We start from the raw sequence: 17776 nt of genomic DNA, 5'->3' as shown, positions 1-17776 counted from the left end.
GCACCTGACCTCAGCACGGGGCTGCCTCCTGCTCCTGAGCCTTGGACCAAAGCCTGCTCCTGGCGGTGTGATGCCAGTGCCCAAGGGGGGAGCTGTCCTGCTGGCTGGGGGGGTGAGGGAGGATTTCATGGGGAGGAGCCGTGAGTGACATGAATTGGATACAGTGTAAGGAGTTGGGGCAGGCTGAAGGGGCTATGGAGAAGAGGGGTTTGTCAGTTCACATGCAGCTAATATCAGCAGGTAGCAGGCCAGGCACATGCCCCTCTGGGGTGTTATTGAGACAAGTCACATGGAGCAGGGAGAGGGGCTTGTACTAAGTAAAGGGAGGAACCTGTGGGCGGGGTGTCCTGGAGGGGCTGGAAGTGGGGCATGGCACTGGAGCCTGCCCCTTCCAGTGCATCCCAGGCCAGCAGGGAGTGACGGGAAGTGGCTGCCTTCAGTCTGCCATGAGAGGTGGTCTTGCCTCTCTGTGCAGCCCCAACCACGCTACGTCTGGGCCGCTGATCAGCAGGCTCCATGGGGAAATCAGACAGTGAATTCCCAGGGCTGCGTGTAGAGGAATGGGAGAACATACGATGGAGTAAATGGGCCCAGATAGTCAAAGGAGGTAACATACCCAGTCACTGTCCCACATGAAACAGTGTTAAACTAGGTTGGCGTTTGGTATCAGGAGAGCTCAGCCGCTTGCTCCCATGGCAAACACCCCAGTGAACAGCCTTTAGCCCTTGTTAAAGATACAGAAGGGAAAAGAGGTAAAGCATTCAGCATGCTAAGTGTTAAATAAAACGGTCATTGTGACAGCAGCCCTGGCTCCCTGTCCTGTTAACTGGAGAGCTTTTAAAGGAACCCCCACCTGGCAGTCTCTCCGATGGCATTAAAGGTGGGATGACCATCCTATTGCGGAAAGAGGAGAAGTTAGTTGAGGTGGGCTGGAGCTGTCACTTCTGTTAAAGTCTGTTCCCATTTCCTAAAAGACAAACCAGACAAACCCGCGAAAGGGGAGACAAAAGTCCAGCAAAGAAACAAAACGCGGCTTCTGGCTCTGGTGCTGATTTGCACTCGCAGCCTGGCTGCTGGAAAACCACAGGCCCAGCCCACGGCCTTATCCACCCCTCCAAGCCCAGGCAAACTTGTACCAGCCTCAGGCTGTTCTGGGCATTGCTTTTACTTGCTTCTCTGGTCCCAGGTTTGCTGCGGGGTGCTAAACGTAGTCTTGGCTGACTGAGCCGGACTCGTGTTACACAGAAGGAAAAAGACGGGGGACAGGAGAGAACAAAAGTAAGGTGGGAAGGAACAGAACACACAAGGGTGGGGCGTGGGAATGACCGTCTCAAATCCCAGGGGGTATTCGGGATTGAGTGGGAGCCAGCGGAGGTGGTGATGTCATCTGGGTCCCTCTCTGGCCTGGCCAAATCATTTCTTAGGATTAGGATGACAAAGACGCAGGTGTTATGGGAAATCTCATGGTCCCAGGAGGCGGCGGGGATGGGGGTGGGGGTCGGTCAGCTCACGGCAGTGGGTGTCGGCAGACAGCTCCTTGGGCTAATCCCCCCACCCCCCAAGTCTTCCTTTTCTTTGAAGAGCTCCAGAAGGGAGGGGTGGGTGGACTAACCATCCCCTCACTATGCTGGTCACCAGGTCGATCTCCTTCATAACACACCACCAGGCGTGACTGGAACACAGCCCTGGAGTTCCGCCAGCAGCCGACTAATTCCATCCTTGTCTCCCTTTTCTCATCAACATTTGTTACAGGTTATTGTGACCTCTTAGGAACTTTCACTCCCTTTCTACAGCTGAGCTGCAATGAGGTTAAATTGATAGGCCCAGGTATTACAAAACATCTCCCGGTGGCGGGGCCACACCCCCTCAAGGGGAATGCAGTGGAAGTCAGGGTTGGTCCTGCTTTGAGCAGGGGGCTGGACTAGATGACCTCCTGAGGTCCCTTCCCACCCTGACAGTCTATGATTCTAAGTTCAGCCTGCAGGGTAATGCGCTATCACTCAGCACCTTTCATCGCCCCAACCATCACTGTGGGCTGGGCTCAGCTTATCTGCATGGCTCATGGCACACAGCCACATAAACCGGTGCGTGGAGCTATGTAAACCTCTGTGCATGCGTATGAGCAGCCACATAAAGCTGAGCGTGCACTGCCGGGGCAGGGCCATGCCGCAGGCGTGCAGTGTGCGAGATAAGCTGAGCTCCCGTGGGCCTCGCCGGGGCTGCTGCGGGCCTGTGCTGTGACTTCTCCTTGGTGGGCGTGCCCCGGAGTCTTGAGACTTGACGTAGGTCAGGGCAAACAGGAACTGTCTCTCCAGGTCTGTGCCCGGTTTTCCCAAGGTTGGGTTCGGTATCAAAGGTGAGCTGCACCCGTGGAGCTGCATTCCCAGCCCATTGCCCCGGCAAGTGAGATCTCTGTGCAGAAGGCTTGCTGCTGTCCCCCCTCGAGCAAGCATGTCCCAGCCAGGTGCTGCCCCTCCATTCCCAGACACGAGCGGCTAGTTGGTTGCTGCCACGGGGGACATGGATTCAGCCTGAAGATGTTTCTGCAGCTTGTTTTTGGGGCCTTTTTTGGAAAACACCTTGCTCCCAGGCAAGCCCTGCGTGTGTGAGCCAGGCGCTGCTCACGTTCTCTTGAGCCATCAGTCTGGGCACGACAGGACTCTCCTGCCTCTCCCTGCGGGGCCAGGCACCAGCAGGAGCAAAACGCCCTCGCACCTAACTCCGTGTTGAGCCCTCTGCCCAAGGCCAGGACCAGCTGCCAGAGAGGAGCTACCCCGCCCGCGTCAGCCCCCTGCGGACCCCGCAACCCAGAGAGCTGGCTGTGCCACCAGGGCTCGTGGCTGCGAGGATCCACCACTACAATGCTCAGCTGGGGGAGGCTCACCTCCCAGAGCCGATGGCCAGGCCACATACAGCCTGGCGTCGCCAGGCGCTGGCGGGACAGGAGGGGGCCGGGCCGGAGTGTCGCCAAAGCAAAGCCACTAACAAGAGCCCCAGGCCAGGCTGGAGGGTGAAGATGCAAGGGCCAGAGTCAGTGTGCTGCTGGACGGCTGGAGGCCACCTGGGACTGGAGGCCCCAGGATGCATGGAGAAAGTGAGTGACCACCTTGGGACCCAGCCCTGCCCACCTGGGCCAGAGGGTGAGCGGGTGGCTGAGTCCTGGCCCCTTCACCGGGTGTCTGCAGGAGCACGGATCCCCTGCAAGAGCCAGTGGCCAGTTGCTGACATGGGAGATGATAGGCAGGGGTCACACCCTAAATGAGGTTCTGCAGGGAGCTCACTGCTCCCCGAGTCCCCACTGAGGTCCCTGCAGGTCCCCCCACCCATGCCGCCTTGCTGGGGCTCCCCCTGCGGCATCCTCATCGCCTGCTCTCGCCCCTGCCACATCGCTGGCGCTCCCCTTCCACCTGCAGCACCCACTTCCCAGCCACGCCCCTGTGTTCTGAAGTGTGGTCCCTGCCCGAGGAATACCCCGCCCAGCTGCACCCCGCCCACGAGCTGCGTGGAGATTGTCAGTGCTGTCAGGAGCTCCGACTCTGGCTGAGACGTGCCAGGGCCCCGCAGCCCGGGGCCAGCCCCCTGCCACACAACCACACTTGGTTTGGTGGTTTGAGCAGGGGGCATGGGTCAGTGTTCACATCGTGCTCCCCATCAGTGCCCAGCCTGGGCCAGCGAAGCTGCTGATCCAACCAACGGACCAAATTCGATGAGGACTCCTGGTCACATGCCACCTGAAGCTAAGAAGTGCCCTAGCTGGCATGCCCTCAGCTCAGCCTGAGCGAAGGTGTCCCGGTGCCAGCCGTGTGCTCAGAGCATGGCCACAGGGTTGGATCTGTTCCCTGGGCCATGCTTTTTGGGGTGACCTGTTACAAAGGCGTTCACTGCCAAGGGACAGGACAGCTCCCTGATCTCCTGTTGCATGCCTTGGTAGAGCAACCTCTGGTAGGGAATGTGCTTGGGTGGGGGGGCGGAGCAGGGTAGAGGGGAGCAGGCTGCCCCAGTGCTGTGGTGGGGGGCCAGCTGCCCCGGTGACAGACCCGTGTACCGGCAGGCAGCAGCCCTCCCTGATCCCTGGGCGAGGAGGTGGCGTTTGGATCTTAGTTCCTGTGTGTGCCATTCATATGCGCCATGGGCTTTCCGCCAGCAAGCGGCTGGATGGACAGGTGCCTCGGTGTGTCCAACTTGTCCCGAAGGCTGGGAAATTCCAGCGGGCGCTGCTCCCCGTATGCTGCCTAGGTGTGGCTCTCCATCCTTTCTCTCACAGCCCTCGCAGCAGCTGAGAAGCTGCTGGGCCAGGAGTGCTGTGGTCACGGGGGCGCCCCGGCCTGGCTGCCCCAGGGTCCATTCTAGAGCAAGAAAGGACAGAGCTCCCCTGCCTGCTGCGACTGCAGGCCCAGGCCTGCACCTCGCTCCCTGGGCGGCTGTTCTCCCTGCAGCAGAGGCTTCTCCTGTCAGGGCAGGTGTCCCTCACCTGGCTGACAGGCTGATTGACGGGGTGTGGCTGTCAGAGGCAGCCCCGGCCCCTGCAGTTCATGCTCAGAACGGGTGGGTGCTGTCTGCGTGGGGTCGGGCTGCCGGTGAGACTGGCACTGTGGACCTGTGGCTGGATCATTTGCCCGTCAGGGCCTCCCTGGGCCTCCCATTCTGCCTCAGTGCTAAGGAGGGAGCCCTGGTCCCCAGAGGGGATCGTCTCCTGCGCTGCCTGGCCCTCTGCGTGGACTGGGCTGCCCCTGCCCCACACCGCTTGGCATGAAGGAAAAGCCCCTGAGCATCAGCATGGCCTTTGGCCGACTCATGGCTGGGAAGAGCTGGCCCCACCTGTGTTCTGGGAGTGAGAGGGACGTGGCCATTGTGTCCGTGTGCCCCATGGACGTGGGCTGCCAGGTGAGTGTCCGGGGCGGCAGGCAGGCAGGGTGCTGATGTTCTGGGTATCTGCCTGGATTTCAGCAGTGTCCAGCGCCGCAGTGACCCCAGCGGAGAGCCAGACGCAGCAGCAGCGGGAACCCTGCCCTGTGCTCAGGGACTGCCAGGGGGGAGGGTGGGCTCCTGGGGACTCAGCACATCTGGGTTACTTAGTCTGTAAGGTCTTTGGGGCAGGATCTCTGTGTGTACAGCCCCTGGTGCAAAGGAGTCCTGGGTCAGCCTTAGCCAAAACAAACAATTCTTCCTGGCTCTGCGCCGGGCTCCCTGTGACGTTGGGCGGCCCCTCAGAGTCCCAGCTGGGTTGTGGTGACACTCAGACGTTGTGGTGACGGGCACGTCTGCCCCAGGGGAAGGAAATGCAGCCAGCTGTCGTCAGGGGCGGGTTCCCCTGGCACCCCAAAGCCCCTGCAGGAGCATGGCTGTGGAGTGGTGGCAGGGCTCTGCTGAGCGATGCCCCTTGCTGGGTGTGTTGGCCAGGCTCACACCGGGCTGGCTGCAATGGCACAGATCGGGGTGAGCCGCCCTGATGGGCAGGGCCATGGCTTGAACGCCCCAAATTGGGGGTTGGCCCATGTGCAGAACTCTGCCCTGGGTCTGCTGTCACAATTGCTGCTGTTCGAGGGGCTGATCCAGGGCTTGGCTGGGCCTGTGTCTGCGTGCGGGGAGATGGGCAGGCAGCAGGGCTTGTGCAGTTACCGCAGTTGGCAGCCAGGCCCCAGGAGTGAACTGGCCCCCACTTGGCGAGACGTTTGGCTGGATCGTGCCCCTGTGGCCTCCCAGCACCAGACATACCAGGGCTGGCCCGGCAGGGACTGCAGGCTGCTGGAAGCTGCAAGAAACCAGCAAAGGGGTGGGTGGACGGTGGCTTTGCAGGGAGAGTTGGAGGGGGATAGAGAAGCTTGTGTACTTGGGGGAGCTGCAGGTCTAGCTTAGGGAGGTGGCCGGGACCGGAAGGAGCCTGAAGTGCGCTGGGTTGATCTGAGCTGGCTGAGGCTTCGTGTCTGGCCACTCGCCTGGCCCTGTGTCTAACCCCTGGCCTGTGCTAGGGCCGGGAGCCTGCAGCCTGCCAGAGTGTTGCCATCTCCACTGTGCGTGCCCGGGAGTGACGGCGAGCTCTGGGTGTCTCCCTTGGGCCGGGAAGGCGGCTGGGAGTCTGGTGCCCCAGAGGGGTTCGCTGTCAGCTGTTGCTCTGCACTGCGTGGGGCTGTCACAGATGCAGGGAGCAGAGCCCTCTAGGGAGCTCAGCTCATGGCTGCCGTGGGGCTTTAGGGGACTGCAGAGCAGCCCCCCATGCGCCACGCTGCTGGCTTTTCAGTGCTCCTCTGATGAGCAGAAAGCCAAGGCCAGGCTCCAGTCCCTGCCATGCCCAGAACCCTGCTCTGCAAGCGCTGCTGAGGTGCAGTGCCCCCCTTCCCAGGGAGTGTGGGTGCAGCGCCCAGTCTCCGCCCTGCTGAGAGCAGGGACCCAGTGAGCAGAGCCTACGACAGACTAGACCAGGGTGTTCACACAGCCAGCCAGCTGGAGCCACCTTACCCACGGCCTTCGGGTGCCTGTTTGGAGCCCAGCTCCGGCCGCCTGGGGCCTGGTTCCAGAGGGCTGAGCACCTGCAGCTCCCCGGGCAGCCATCGGGCATGCGGCACCTTCAGGCCCCCGGCAGCTCGAGTTGGGCTGCTCAGAACAGAGCTGCCAGAGGGTGATGAAAACATAGCCCAGGGTCTGGATGAGTGTTTGACTCCTCGGATGTACCCCAGGAGCAGCCGGTGTGGGAGCAAACGCACGGAACAGACAAAGCCCACCCGAGGATCGCTGGGGGGGGGGTGTGTGTGTGTGCACGTGGCCCCACACCCGTGCCCTCTGTGCACACGCATGTGCCCCTGCCCGTGTGCGCGTAGGCTCCTGTGTGCTCTGCTGCTGAGCGAGGGAACCGGGAGCAGACAAGGGGAAAGAGGCCAGGTCTGTTTGGGCACATGGGGTGTGCTCTGCGCAGGAGGCAGAGCGGCTGCCTGGGAAGGCCCCGCTGGCCACCCCAGTGAGGCATTCAAAGGGTCTGAAGGATGAGGAACCAGCTGAGCTTTCAGGGGTAGGGGGCCGATTTCCGGCTGAGCTCGCCCCCCTGTGTAGCCAGGTCCTGCAGCTGGGAGTGGAACCCGCTGGGGGCATTGGAAAGCCAGGCGGAGCTGGGCTCAGACATGGCTTGGCATGGGGAAGGGAGCCGGCTGAGACTCCCGGGCCCTACCGGGGCTGGCCCCAGGCAGTTTCCTTGGGGATAATCTCTAGGAGTTGATAGCCAGGATGGAGCCTTGCTTGAGACAGACAAGCCCTGGCAGCTCTTTTCTGGCTAATGATTGCTCAGGGCTGGTCTGAGCTAACTCCAGCTTTGAGAGGCTGGCTGAGAATGCACTGGGGGGGTGGGATGAACAGGGGTTTCCTAGCACCTCTGTCCTATGCCTGCAGATGGCTGCAGGCCCTGGCTTTCCAGGAGGTGCCGCGCCAGAGGAATGTCTCATTGCCGGGGCATCACGAACTCCCCACTCAGCAATGCAATCGCTCCTGACGACTGGAGGCTTTTTGCATACTGTTGACACAAGAGCAGCCCTCCCCCTCTCCCCACTCAGCCAAAGTCATGGGGCTGGGCATTCAGAGCTCCCTGGGCTGGCTCCCCCTCACCTGCTCTCTGGCCTGCATAGCTGCAGCTGCTGCTCTGGAAGGAACTCGGTGCCTTTGTCCTGCATGCGAGACCCTTGGGATGAGCGCAGGGTTGCTCCGGCCAAGGTGAGGCTGTGCAGCCCCTGGGCTGCTCGCTCCATGTCCGAGGGGTCTTGGAGCTGTGAGGGGCTCGGAGGGCCAAGCTACGCACTGGCTGACTGCGCAGACCCGAGCCCATCTGCTCACCCATCCCTCGCTCTGCTTTGTGAGCGGTCTCGCTGCCTGCCTTGGAGGGCCAGTTCCACCCAGTCCTTTCCCACAGCCTCATGGCAGCAGAGCTCTGGGGCTGGCTTTCTTCTCTGGCCCGTTTCTCTGCCCGGTGGGTGACTGGATTCCTGGTAGCGAATGCAGTTCCTGCAGGCTCTGGTCAGATGTAGCCAGTGTCCCAGGGCGCTGGACTGCAGCCACAGCCCCCTTCCCAGAGCCTTGGGATCACGTCAGCCCTGCTTGGCAGGACGCCTGGCTGTCTCGGGGCTGGTGCCCCCGCGCCTGGCCTTGGTGCAGGGCTCTGTGCACCGTCAGCCAGGGTGTCACTCAGGTGGCACCTGGACTGGACAGGAGCCCGCTGTGGCCATCCTGCTCCAAGACTAGCAAGGCCCTGCTGTGGGTTGGGGAGGGATTGGGGCAGCCCTGGGGGCTTTGTGCACTGCGCCCTCTTCCTGGCAGGCTGAGCTGCCGCCCGCCTCCTTCACCTGCTGCTGGAGGGTTACTGGCTCACCGAGGTGTGCAGAGGCCAGGCTGGTGGCCGGATGGGGCAGCTCTGGCCCCTGCCCGGAGCTGTTTGTGTGAGTTCTCCCCACTCTCAGCAGCCCCTAAGGTGTCTCTCTCTGGAATTCCAGGCCCCCGGGCGGAAGCGGAAGAACATGAATGAGTTTCTGGGCGATTCCAGCATCCCGGGCCAGGACCCCCTGCAGCACTTCAGCTGCTCCCTGCCCAGTAATGGAAGCGATACGTGGAAGAATAGGGCCGCCAGTCGCTTCAGTGGCTTCTTTGGCTCCGGTGCTAGCACCGGTCCCTTCGGACGGGTACGTCAGCTGCTTGGCACCAGGCTTGGGCCTGTCCCTGCTGCCAGGGGCTCTTGGCTCCCAAATTTCTGCTGTTGAGTGGAATTAGGAGCAGCGCCCCCCCCCCCCCCACTCCATAGTCTCTGCTGGCTGCCATCTGGGGCTGTTTGCCCAGGGAGGAATTCCTGGGCGCCAGGTTCTGCAGGGCAGAGCAGCAGCGGGGTCTGGAGCCCACCAGGGGCTGCTGCCTGAGAGCTCGGTGCTGCTGCTGAGCCGGGGCACAGCTGGGGAGGGAGTGGCAACTTCCCGTCTGCCTCTGCTCTCTGTGCCCTTTGTCCTCTCTGTGGCCTTCAGCCCCAGGGCTGGATTGAGGCAGGCTCCCGCAGGTGCCCATTGTGAGTCACTCAGGCCTTCTGCAGGGGCCTGCCGCTGCACGCCAGCTGCCTGGCCTGGGGCTCCTTGCCGAGCATCCTGGCACGAGGCCCAGTGATGGCCAAAGGCCGGGAATCCCCTATGCCAGGGCCTCAGCCGCCTGCCCCATCCTGTTAGCCTCCTCTCCTGCCTGGCCGGGCGGGTGCTGTGCTCCAGGACGCTGGTGCAGGCTCTGCAGCCCCTCGGCGGGAGGAATTCTCCCAGCGGGAAGCTGGGTCTGTGAGCTCCTGAGCGGGCAGCGCTGGCAATGGGAGAGGGACCCTCCGAGTGGAAGCAACCCCCTCGCCCACCGCTGTGCGCTCTTAGCCAGCTGTGCTCCCTTCCGCTAGGAGATGGATAAGATGGAGCAGCTGGAGAGCAAGCTGCACAGCTATAGCGTCTTCGGCCTCCCCAAGCTCCCCCAGCAGCTCCGCTTTGACCAGGACTCCTGGGAGGAAGAGGAGGACGACACCAGCCTGTGCCTGGAAGACAGCTGGCAGGAGATCATCGAGGGCCCGGAGGTAATGCTGGGCGTGTGTCAGGAGGGGGCTCTGGCTGGTGCAGAACATCCAGCAGGGTGCTGTGGTCCTGGGGTGAGATTTCCCAAAAGGCTGGGCTAGAGCAACTCTCCTACAGCCACACTGCTCCTGTTCCCCGCCACGGGCTGCTGGCTGGGGCCCACTGCACCTGTTCCCCCAGGTGGCCAGGCAGGAGGGAGCTAGACCTCCTCCCAAACACATTTCAGTGCCTTGGCCTCTTTCCCCCTTCTGGGATGTTGCCCTGTGGGACTGGGATTCTGCTGGGCCCATGAGACAGGGCCTCTCCTCACGTCCTGGCTGGGGGAGGCGCTAGGCTGCCTCGTGCGCGGGAGACGATTGCAGGCAGGAGGCTCGCTCCCTGTCCGTCCTGCTCTCGGTGGGAACATCGCACTGTGTCGAGGGGCCCCCGCAGCCCCATGGTGCTGAGCCTTCTGCCCTTCGCCAGGCCCTGACCCGCCGGCAGTGCCACCAGCAGGAGGCCGTCTGGGAGCTGCTGCAAACAGAAGCCACCTACATCCGGAAGCTGAAAGTGATCACAGACGTGAGTCTGCCCTGCCCGCCTCGTGGCCCTGGGAACGGGCAGAGCCAGGCTCCTGCCAAGCCATTGTGTGGGGCACGACAGGTGTTAGGCCAGTGACTCTTGAAGGCCAGGAGACTGTGACGTGCCCTTCCAGGGGCAGAGGGCTGAGCCAGGGGAGCTTTCACTGGCTCCGTCTCTGCCAGGAGCAGTTAGTTTATTCTGTACGCTGCGCTCACCAGTGCGGCATCCAAGAGCCCCTGGCTGGCTGGGTCTCAGCTGTGCCTGGCCATCGGCTCGCAGCCACAGCCTGGAGCTGGGCTGGGTCGGACTGGTGTCCGTCACGGCCTGCACATCATGTAGCCTCCGGCCCCCAGTAGGGCGGGACACCCCCTTCCAGGGCTGCGGCCTGTTGAGATCCTCCCCCGCTGGTGGCCCGGTGGGGCATGGGCGTGCGCAGAGGGAGGTCGGATGTGCCGGCTCTGCACTGCCTGCTCTCTGTTCTCTTTGCAGCTCTTCCTCTGCTGCCTGCTGAACCTGCAGGAGTCAGGGCTGCTGGGTGAGGTAAGGGCCCAGCTACCCCCAGGGCTCGGGGCAGCAAGTCCATCATCGCATGCAGGGTCCTCGCAGGCATAAGCCAGTCCCAGCCTCTGCCCCTCGCTCTGGGCCAGCGAGGGGCCCTGGGCTGCCGCGCCCCATGCTGAGAGGAGCTCCCCGGCCCCCAAGCGGCCCCGCCCCACACTGGGAGGAGCTCTCTGGTGGCCCCACCCCGCACTGGGAGGAGCTCTCTGGTGGCCCCGCCCCACACTGGGAGGAGCTCTCTGGTGGCCCCGCCCCACACTGGGAGGAGCTCTCTGGGTGGCCTCGCCCCGCACTGGGAGGAGCTCTCTGGGTGGCCCCGCCCCACACTGGGAGGAGCTCTCTGGGTGGCCCCGCCCCACACTGGGAGAAGCTCTCTGGGTGCACTGGGAGGAGCTCTCTGGTGGCCCCGCCCCACACTGGGAGGAGCTCTCTGGGTGGCCTCGCCCCGCACTGGGAGGAGCTCTCTGGGTGGCCCTGCCCCACACTGGGAGGAGCTCTCTGGGTGGCCCCCCCCTGCACTGGGAGGAGCTCTCTGGTGGCCCCGCCCCACACTGGGAGGAACTCTCTGGGTGGCCCCGCCCCGCACTGGGAGGAGCTCTCTGGGTGGCCCCGCCCTGCACTGGGAGGAGCTCTCTGGTGGCCCCGCCCCACACTGGGAGGAGCTCTCTGGGTGGCCTCGCCCCGCACTGGGAGGAGCTCTCTGGGTGGCCCTGCCCCACACTGGGAGGAGCTCTCTGGGTGGCCCCCCCCTGCACTGGGAGGAGCTCTCTGGTGGCCCCGCCCCACACTGGGAGGAACTCTCTGGGTGGCCCCGCCCTGCACTGGGAGGAGCTCTCTGGGTGGCCCCGCCCCACACTGGGAGGAGCTCTCTGGGTGGCCCCCCCCTGCACTGGGAGGAGCTCTCTGGTGGCCCCGCCCCACACTGGGAGGAACTCTCTGGGTGGCCCCGCCCTGCACTGGGAGGAGCTCTCTGGGTGGCCCCGCCCTGCACTGGGAGGAGCTCTCTGGGTGGCCCCGCCCCGCACTGGGAGGAGCTCTCTGGGTGGCCCCGCCCCACACTGGGAGGAGCTCTCTGGGTGGCTCCGCCCCACACTGGGAGGAGCTCTCTGGGTGGCCCCGCCCCGCACTGGGAGGAGCTCTCTGGGTGGCCCCGCCCTGCTGTCAGACTGGGGCTGACATGGAGCCCTAGGGTGGAAGGTGTCGTGTGGCGAGGTTGGGAGCCTGCAGCAGAGACACAGGGATTTCCCCGTGCACTGGGAGGAATTGGCCCTCTGGACCCTGAACCAGCAGCTCTGCTCGAGCTAATGGACGGTCCTTGAGCTGCGCGGTAGCCTGGCCTCACACCCACCGCAGGGCGTGTGGCGACGATGTGCCCAGGGCCTCCTGCAGCGAGCCCGTCTCCCCTGGGCAGGGCAACGTGGGCTGTGCCGCTCTGGGCAGCTGTCCTGGAGGCCCAGGAGCAGGGGATCCCAGTGCTGCATGGGGATCCCAGCCACTCTGTCTGGCAAACCCTGCCCCTGTGTGCTCTGCCAGGGCTGAACCGCCAGGGCGTCACCAGGGCCCCACTGCACCCCTTGCTGTGCTTACAGGTGGAAGCTGAGCGTCTGTTCAGCAACATCCAGGAGATTATCCAGCTGCACCGTGCCCTGTGGGGCAGTGTCATGGCCCCCGTCCTGGAGAAGGCCAGGAAAACCAAGGCGCTGCTGGACCCTGTGGACTTCCTGAAGGGATTCAAAATGGTGGGTGTGAGGCCGCAGGTGCGGCTCGCTCTGCCGTGGTTGTGCCTGGCGGGGAGGCGCCCTGGGCTCTGACGGGTGCTCCGGTTTGCCTTGCAGTTTGGCTCCCTCTTCAAGCCCTACATCCACTACTGCATGGAGGAGGAGGCCTGCCTGGAGTACATGCGCACGCTGCTGCGGGACAGCGACCTCTTCCGGGCCTACGTGACGGTAAGGCCTGGAGCCAGGCGCACCGGTGCCGGCCCGCGCCGCCCCCGAGCCGCTAACGCGCCCCTGTCTCTGCTTCCAGTGGGCAGAGAAGCACAAGCAGTGCAACCGCCTGAAGCTCAGCGACATGCTGGTGAAGCCGCACCAGCGCCTCACCAAGTACCCGCTGCTGCTCAAGTCGGTGCTGAAGAAAACGGACGACCCTTGCACCCGGGACGCTGTCATCACCATGGTAACCTGCCAGGGCGTGCGGGCGGATGGGCCATGCCCCCCCGGGTAGGCTGCTGCCGGCCAAGTCAGCGCAGAGGGCGGGCAGCCTGCGTCCCTGCCGTGCCTTGGAGCTGGCCGCGGGCTCCCGTGCGCCCTTTCCCCAGGGCCGGGGCGGCCAGTGCCCAGCAAGCAGCCGTGTCCCCAGTCTGCAGCCAGTGCTGGCTGTGCCTGGCAGGGTCACCCAGACTCTGCCTCCTGCCTCCGCAGGCTCCTTGCCAAGCCTGCTGGACCAGGGCGTGGGGCACGGGGCCTGGGGCAGGGCTCCTCGTCACGCCTGCTGTGCCAGGGGCTGCCAGCCACCAGTTTCCCCTATGCGCCTCTGACCGCTCCCCTTGTGGCAGATCAATTCCGTGGAGCGGTTCATCAATCACGTGAACTCGCGGATGCGCCAGCGGCAGGAGCAGCAGAGGCTGGTGGCCATCCTCAGCCGGATTGACTCCTACGAGGTGGTGGACAGCAGCACGGAGGAGGTGGATAAGGTATGGACTGTGTGGGCAGGGGGCGTGCAAGCCGGGCTGGCCCCTGCCCCATGCCCCCTGACTGCGTCCTTTCTCTCTTGCTGGCAGCTCCTGAAGGAGTTCCTGTGCCTGGACCTGACGGCCCCCATCCTGGGCACCTCCCCCGAGGACACACGGCAGCTCCTCCTGGAGGGGAGCTTGAAAATGAAGGAAGGTAAAGACAGCAAGGTGAGCAGTGCGGCCAGAGCAGAGCTCCCAAGCAGCCCCCGGGACCGGCCTAGCAGTTACCTCAGCCAGGGCTTCCTTTGCCTGATGAGCTGGGGGTGGAGGGTGCAGCAGGCGTCCGTCCTCGCCCCGCAGCTGGCTGGTCTTGGGAACCAGCTCCCGTGGGCATGGCTCGGTAACACGACTTCCAGGGTCTCACCTGCCCCCCTGCCCCAGCGCCTGGCTGCTCAGCAGGATCCCATGAGCCCTGTGCTGTTGCCTTCTCCAGATGGACGTTTACTGCTTCCTCTTCACGGACCTGTTCCTCATCACCAAGCCGGTGAAGAAGGCTGAGCGCACCAAGGTCATCCGGCAGCCCCTGCTCGTGGACAAGATTGTCTGCCGGGAGCTCAAGGACCCCGGTGAGCATGCGGGACTGGGATCCAAGAGCCGGGCCTTGGCTGTGTAGCTCCCCTGGGCTCCTCTCCTCAGAGCGTCTCCCCAGCCCCTCGCAGCCCCTCCGTGCTGGAGGAGCTTCCTCTCTCTCTCTTTCCCCCTGTCCTGCCAGCCTGTGGGCAGGAGACTGAATCCCGCTCCCTGCTGGCAGACTGAGGCTGCCAGGGCACAGGGCTCTCCCTCCATCCCCACAGAGACTGACCCCCTAGTGCTCCCAGCCCCAGGAACCCCAGGGCTGGGAGCGTGGGGAGCAAATGGCTCGGCTCCTGCCCTTCGTGTCTGGGCTGTTACAGCCTCTGCACCCTGCCCTCCTGCAGCACGACAGCACCGTCGCCCCCGGGGCTCTGGCGAGGACAGAGGCTGCAGCGTGATTTCTCCCTGGGGCCTGGGCACTAGGCCCCTTCTGACTACGCATGGCCAGACCCTGAGCCCCTGCTCACTCTGCTGCTCTGGTGCCTTCCTGGCCTTGTCCCGAGAGCTGGCGTGTCTCCTTGCTTCCCTGTGCTGGGCACTCACCGTGTCTGCGGTAACTTGCCCGGGCCGGTGGGAGGTGCCTTTGCTCATGTTTGGTTGCTGCCTCCTGTCCCCCTTGCAGGCTCCTTCCTCCTGATCTATCTCAACGAGCTGCGCAGCGCCGTGGGAGCCTACACCTTCCAGGCCAGCGGGCAGTCCCTGTGCCGCGGCTGGATCGAGGCACTGTACAATGCACAGGTGATTCAGGAGCAAACACTTGCCTTCCAGGCAGAGCACCTTTCCGCCAGGCCAGTGCTGAGCCGCTGCAGCATCCCCAATCTGAGAGGCGGTGGGCGTTTCATCTAGTGCCGGCACCAGCCTGGGGTTTCCAGCACCAGCTCAGAGCGCGTGCCCTTCTCTGAGAGGGGGCCAGACAAGGAAATGGAGACGCAGCCAAGGCCTGCCCTGTGCACTCCTAGCTCTGCCAGCAGCAGGCAGACCTGCAGAGAGACTGGGTGCACACAGGGACACAGGCAGCCCGACCGCTGCCCGAGGTGTCACCTCTCTCCCCCCAGGGTGACCTTGTCCCCAGGAGCATTTGAAGCACAGTCACTCCCAGGTGTTGGTTATCTCGCTGCAGTCTCACCACTTTCGGCAGTGGAGGCAGCCTCGGACAGTGCACGCTTCCCCTGGAAGGGCCAGTGGTGCAAGCTGTCATGCCCTGCAGTGAATCTCCCTCCTTTACCATTCCCCTCCCCGGGGGCTGCCAATGGCAGTGCTGCGTCTCTGCTCCACAGCCAGCAGACCCGTGTGGGCACGGGCAGCATGTCTCAGGCTGTGTGCAGGCTGCTGGGAACCGAGCCCACTGCCGGGGCAGTCCCGGTGAGCACACAGCCCCTCACCGGTGTGGAGCCCCTGGTCTGGGATGGGGATCGGCGCCCCAGCTGGGGACGGCCGTGTTCTCCCGTTCCTACGCTGTGTCCTGCCCCTTCCCCACAGAACCTCCTGCAGCAGCTGCGTCTCCAGGAGCAGCAGCGTAGCCAAGGGCAGCATCTGCAGAGCCTGGAGGAGGGCGAGGACGGGGAGAGTGGGGCCTCGGCAGCCAGCTCGCCCACCATCCTGCGCAGAAGCAGCAACAGCCTGGACTCCCAACAATGGTACAACCCCCCCCCCCCCCCCTGCCCCCCCGTCAGAGCTCAGGGGCCACTCGCAGTGCGGGCCAGGGGAAACTGTCCAGCCGGGAAATGCGGCATGCCAGGTGCTGCACGGCCCTGCGGGAGAAGCCTGGCACCTCGTGCCATCAGGGCCCCAAGCACACATCACGCCCAGTGCTGGCCGCTCCCCCCGCTCCTGCCCCGCCCCAGTGTGCCGCAGCCTGGAGCCAGCCGTCCCTCCCAGCCCCCATCCCTGGCTGACTGTCCCCTTGCTCTTGCAGCCCCTCCGGCGGCTCCACGGAGACCATCTCAGTGGTGGTGGTGGATGCCAGCGAGGAGCGCTCCTTCCCGGACTTGGAAGTGGGGCCGTTCAGCTCGCAGTCGGACGAGACCTCCATCAGCACCACCGCTTCGTCCACCACCCCCACCCGGGAGCTGCTGGAGGAGGGCGGGGAGCCTGCAGAGACACGCGCCCCCCTCAGCTCCACTTGCCTGACGCTGGATCCCAGCGGCTGCAGGTCGGCGTCCATCGACAGTGCCTACGGCACCCTCTCCCCCACCTCCATCCAGGAGTTTGCTGAGGCGCAGCAGCTGGAGCCAGGGGCGGAGGATGGGGGGCCCCCGCAGGCGCAGCGTGCCCCCTCGCCCAAGCTGCGCCGCAGGACGCCCGTGCAGCTCCTGCCCTGCAAGGGGAAAGCGCTCAAGTCCAAGTCGGAGGCCAGCCTGCTGCAGCTGATCCCAGCCTCGCCCCTCCTTGCCCAGAGCAAGAGCCTCTGCGACCTCTTCACGGCTCCGGGCCCGGCCACGTTCCTGGCAGGCCCCAGCCAAGGACGTGCACGGCGCGAGGCCCCGGCTGGCTGCCAGAGGACTAGCAGGGCGGGCGCCGGGAGCCAGCGTGGCCGGTCGGACTGCCGAAGCCTGGGCCCGAGCACCTGCAGCAGCAGCAGCGGTGGCTCCTCGTCAGAGCTCTCCGAGCCCGAGGAGCTGGCGTGCGCCAAGGGCTTTGCTTGCCCAGCCCAGAGCAGCGACGCCTCCCCTGCGGAGCCTGGGCAGGATGCTCCCCCAGCAGGGCCCGAGGGGGCTCCCGAGTGCTGCCAGGAGCCGCCCCTTGCGCACCGGACACTGTCAGACCCGCAGGCGGCCCAGCACCGCAAGCTGACCCTGGCTCAGCTGTACAGGATCAGGACCACCTTGCTCCTCAACTCCACGCTGACCGCCTCGTGAGTGTCACGGGGCTCGCTTGGCCTGGCCGGGGTGGGCGCGTGGGGGGAGCCCATGGGCCTCTTTGCACAGTCACAAGGACGCTTGCCGGGCCGCAGCCAGCTGGCGCCAGCAGCCCCAGGGGCTGGGCCATTGCAGATCTCCCTCACCCACGTGGCAGGGCACATGCATGGGGCAAAGTCTGGCTTTTCCCGTCAGTCTCCTTCCCTGAGTGGCAGCCCCGTGGCTCAGCGTTTCTAAGCTCAGCTCCCTGCGGTGGGGGGAGGTGCCCTGGGGCTGTGTGTGCTCCCGAGAGCAGCCGGCTAAGAGCGCCTCTGTTTGCCTGTCTCTTGCAGGGAGGTCTGAGAGCTGCAGGGGCTCCAGGAGAGGAGCAGGGCTGCCAGTTCCACCAACCCCCGACGATGGAGCATGAGCGCCCAGGGCGCTAGGAGATGTTAGGCTGCCGGCCCCAAAAGCAGCGGCCAGGAGCGTGTCAAGGCTGCGTGTGGATGGGAGAGAGACAGGGCACAGGTGTGTGGACATAGGGTGTGCGTGCGCGGATGCATGTCTCTGTGGGGAGTGTGCACATGTACACGTGTGTGGGGGGAGTGTGCACATGTACACGTGTGTGTGGGGAGTGTGCACATGTACACGTGTGGGGGGGCGCGTGTGGGGAGTGCATGCGAGTGTGCGGAGTGTGCACATGTACACGTGTGGGGGGGCGCGTGTGGGGAGTGTGTGTGTGTGGGGAGTGCATGCGAGTGTGCGTGTGTGTGGGGAGTGTGCACATGTACACGTGTGGGGGGGCGCGCGTGTGGGGAGTGCGTACGTGTGTGTGCGTCTATGGGAGTGTGTGCGGAGTGTGCACATGTACACGTGTGGGGGGGCGCGTGTGGGGAGTGCGTACGTGTGTGCGTCTATGGGAGTGTGTGCGGAGTGTGAACATGTACACGTGT

The 17776-nt window shown here is 64.6% G+C and overlaps 1 protein-coding gene across 4 annotated transcripts in view; it reads left to right on the top strand.

Moving 5' to 3' along the window:
* The window catches only part of PLEKHG5 (pleckstrin homology and RhoGEF domain containing G5), a 72111-nt gene extending 54581 nt beyond the window's left edge, over positions 1 to 17530 (top strand). For 3 of the 4 annotated variants that reach the window (XM_077837357.1, XM_077837358.1, XM_077837359.1), the window contains 14 exons: positions 8469 to 8654; positions 9395 to 9565; positions 10029 to 10124; positions 10614 to 10664; positions 12272 to 12421; positions 12518 to 12628; positions 12708 to 12857; positions 13237 to 13374; positions 13462 to 13581; positions 13847 to 13979; positions 14609 to 14724; positions 15466 to 15623; positions 15902 to 16840; positions 17177 to 17530. In XM_077837357.1, the coding sequence (XP_077693483.1) occupies positions 8469 to 8654; positions 9395 to 9565; positions 10029 to 10124; positions 10614 to 10664; positions 12272 to 12421; positions 12518 to 12628; positions 12708 to 12857; positions 13237 to 13374; positions 13462 to 13581; positions 13847 to 13979; positions 14609 to 14724; positions 15466 to 15623; positions 15902 to 16840; positions 17177 to 17186 (2529 nt within the window). In that variant the 3' untranslated portion in view covers positions 17187 to 17530. Of the gene's footprint in view, positions 1 to 2197; positions 3095 to 8468; positions 8655 to 9394; positions 9566 to 10028; positions 10125 to 10613; positions 10665 to 12271; positions 12422 to 12517; positions 12629 to 12707; positions 12858 to 13236; positions 13375 to 13461; positions 13582 to 13846; positions 13980 to 14608; positions 14725 to 15465; positions 15624 to 15901; positions 16841 to 17176 lie in introns of those variants that run through there. The other variant, XM_077837361.1, reaches the window with a different exon arrangement.
* Positions 17531 to 17776: the final 246 nt, after the last annotated feature.

The sequence above is a fragment of the Eretmochelys imbricata genome, chromosome 18, assembly GCF_965152235.1.
Source record: "Eretmochelys imbricata isolate rEreImb1 chromosome 18, rEreImb1.hap1, whole genome shotgun sequence".
NCBI lineage: Eukaryota > Metazoa > Chordata > Testudines > Cheloniidae > Eretmochelys > Eretmochelys imbricata.
This window is presented reverse-complemented; position numbering and strand designations above follow the sequence as displayed.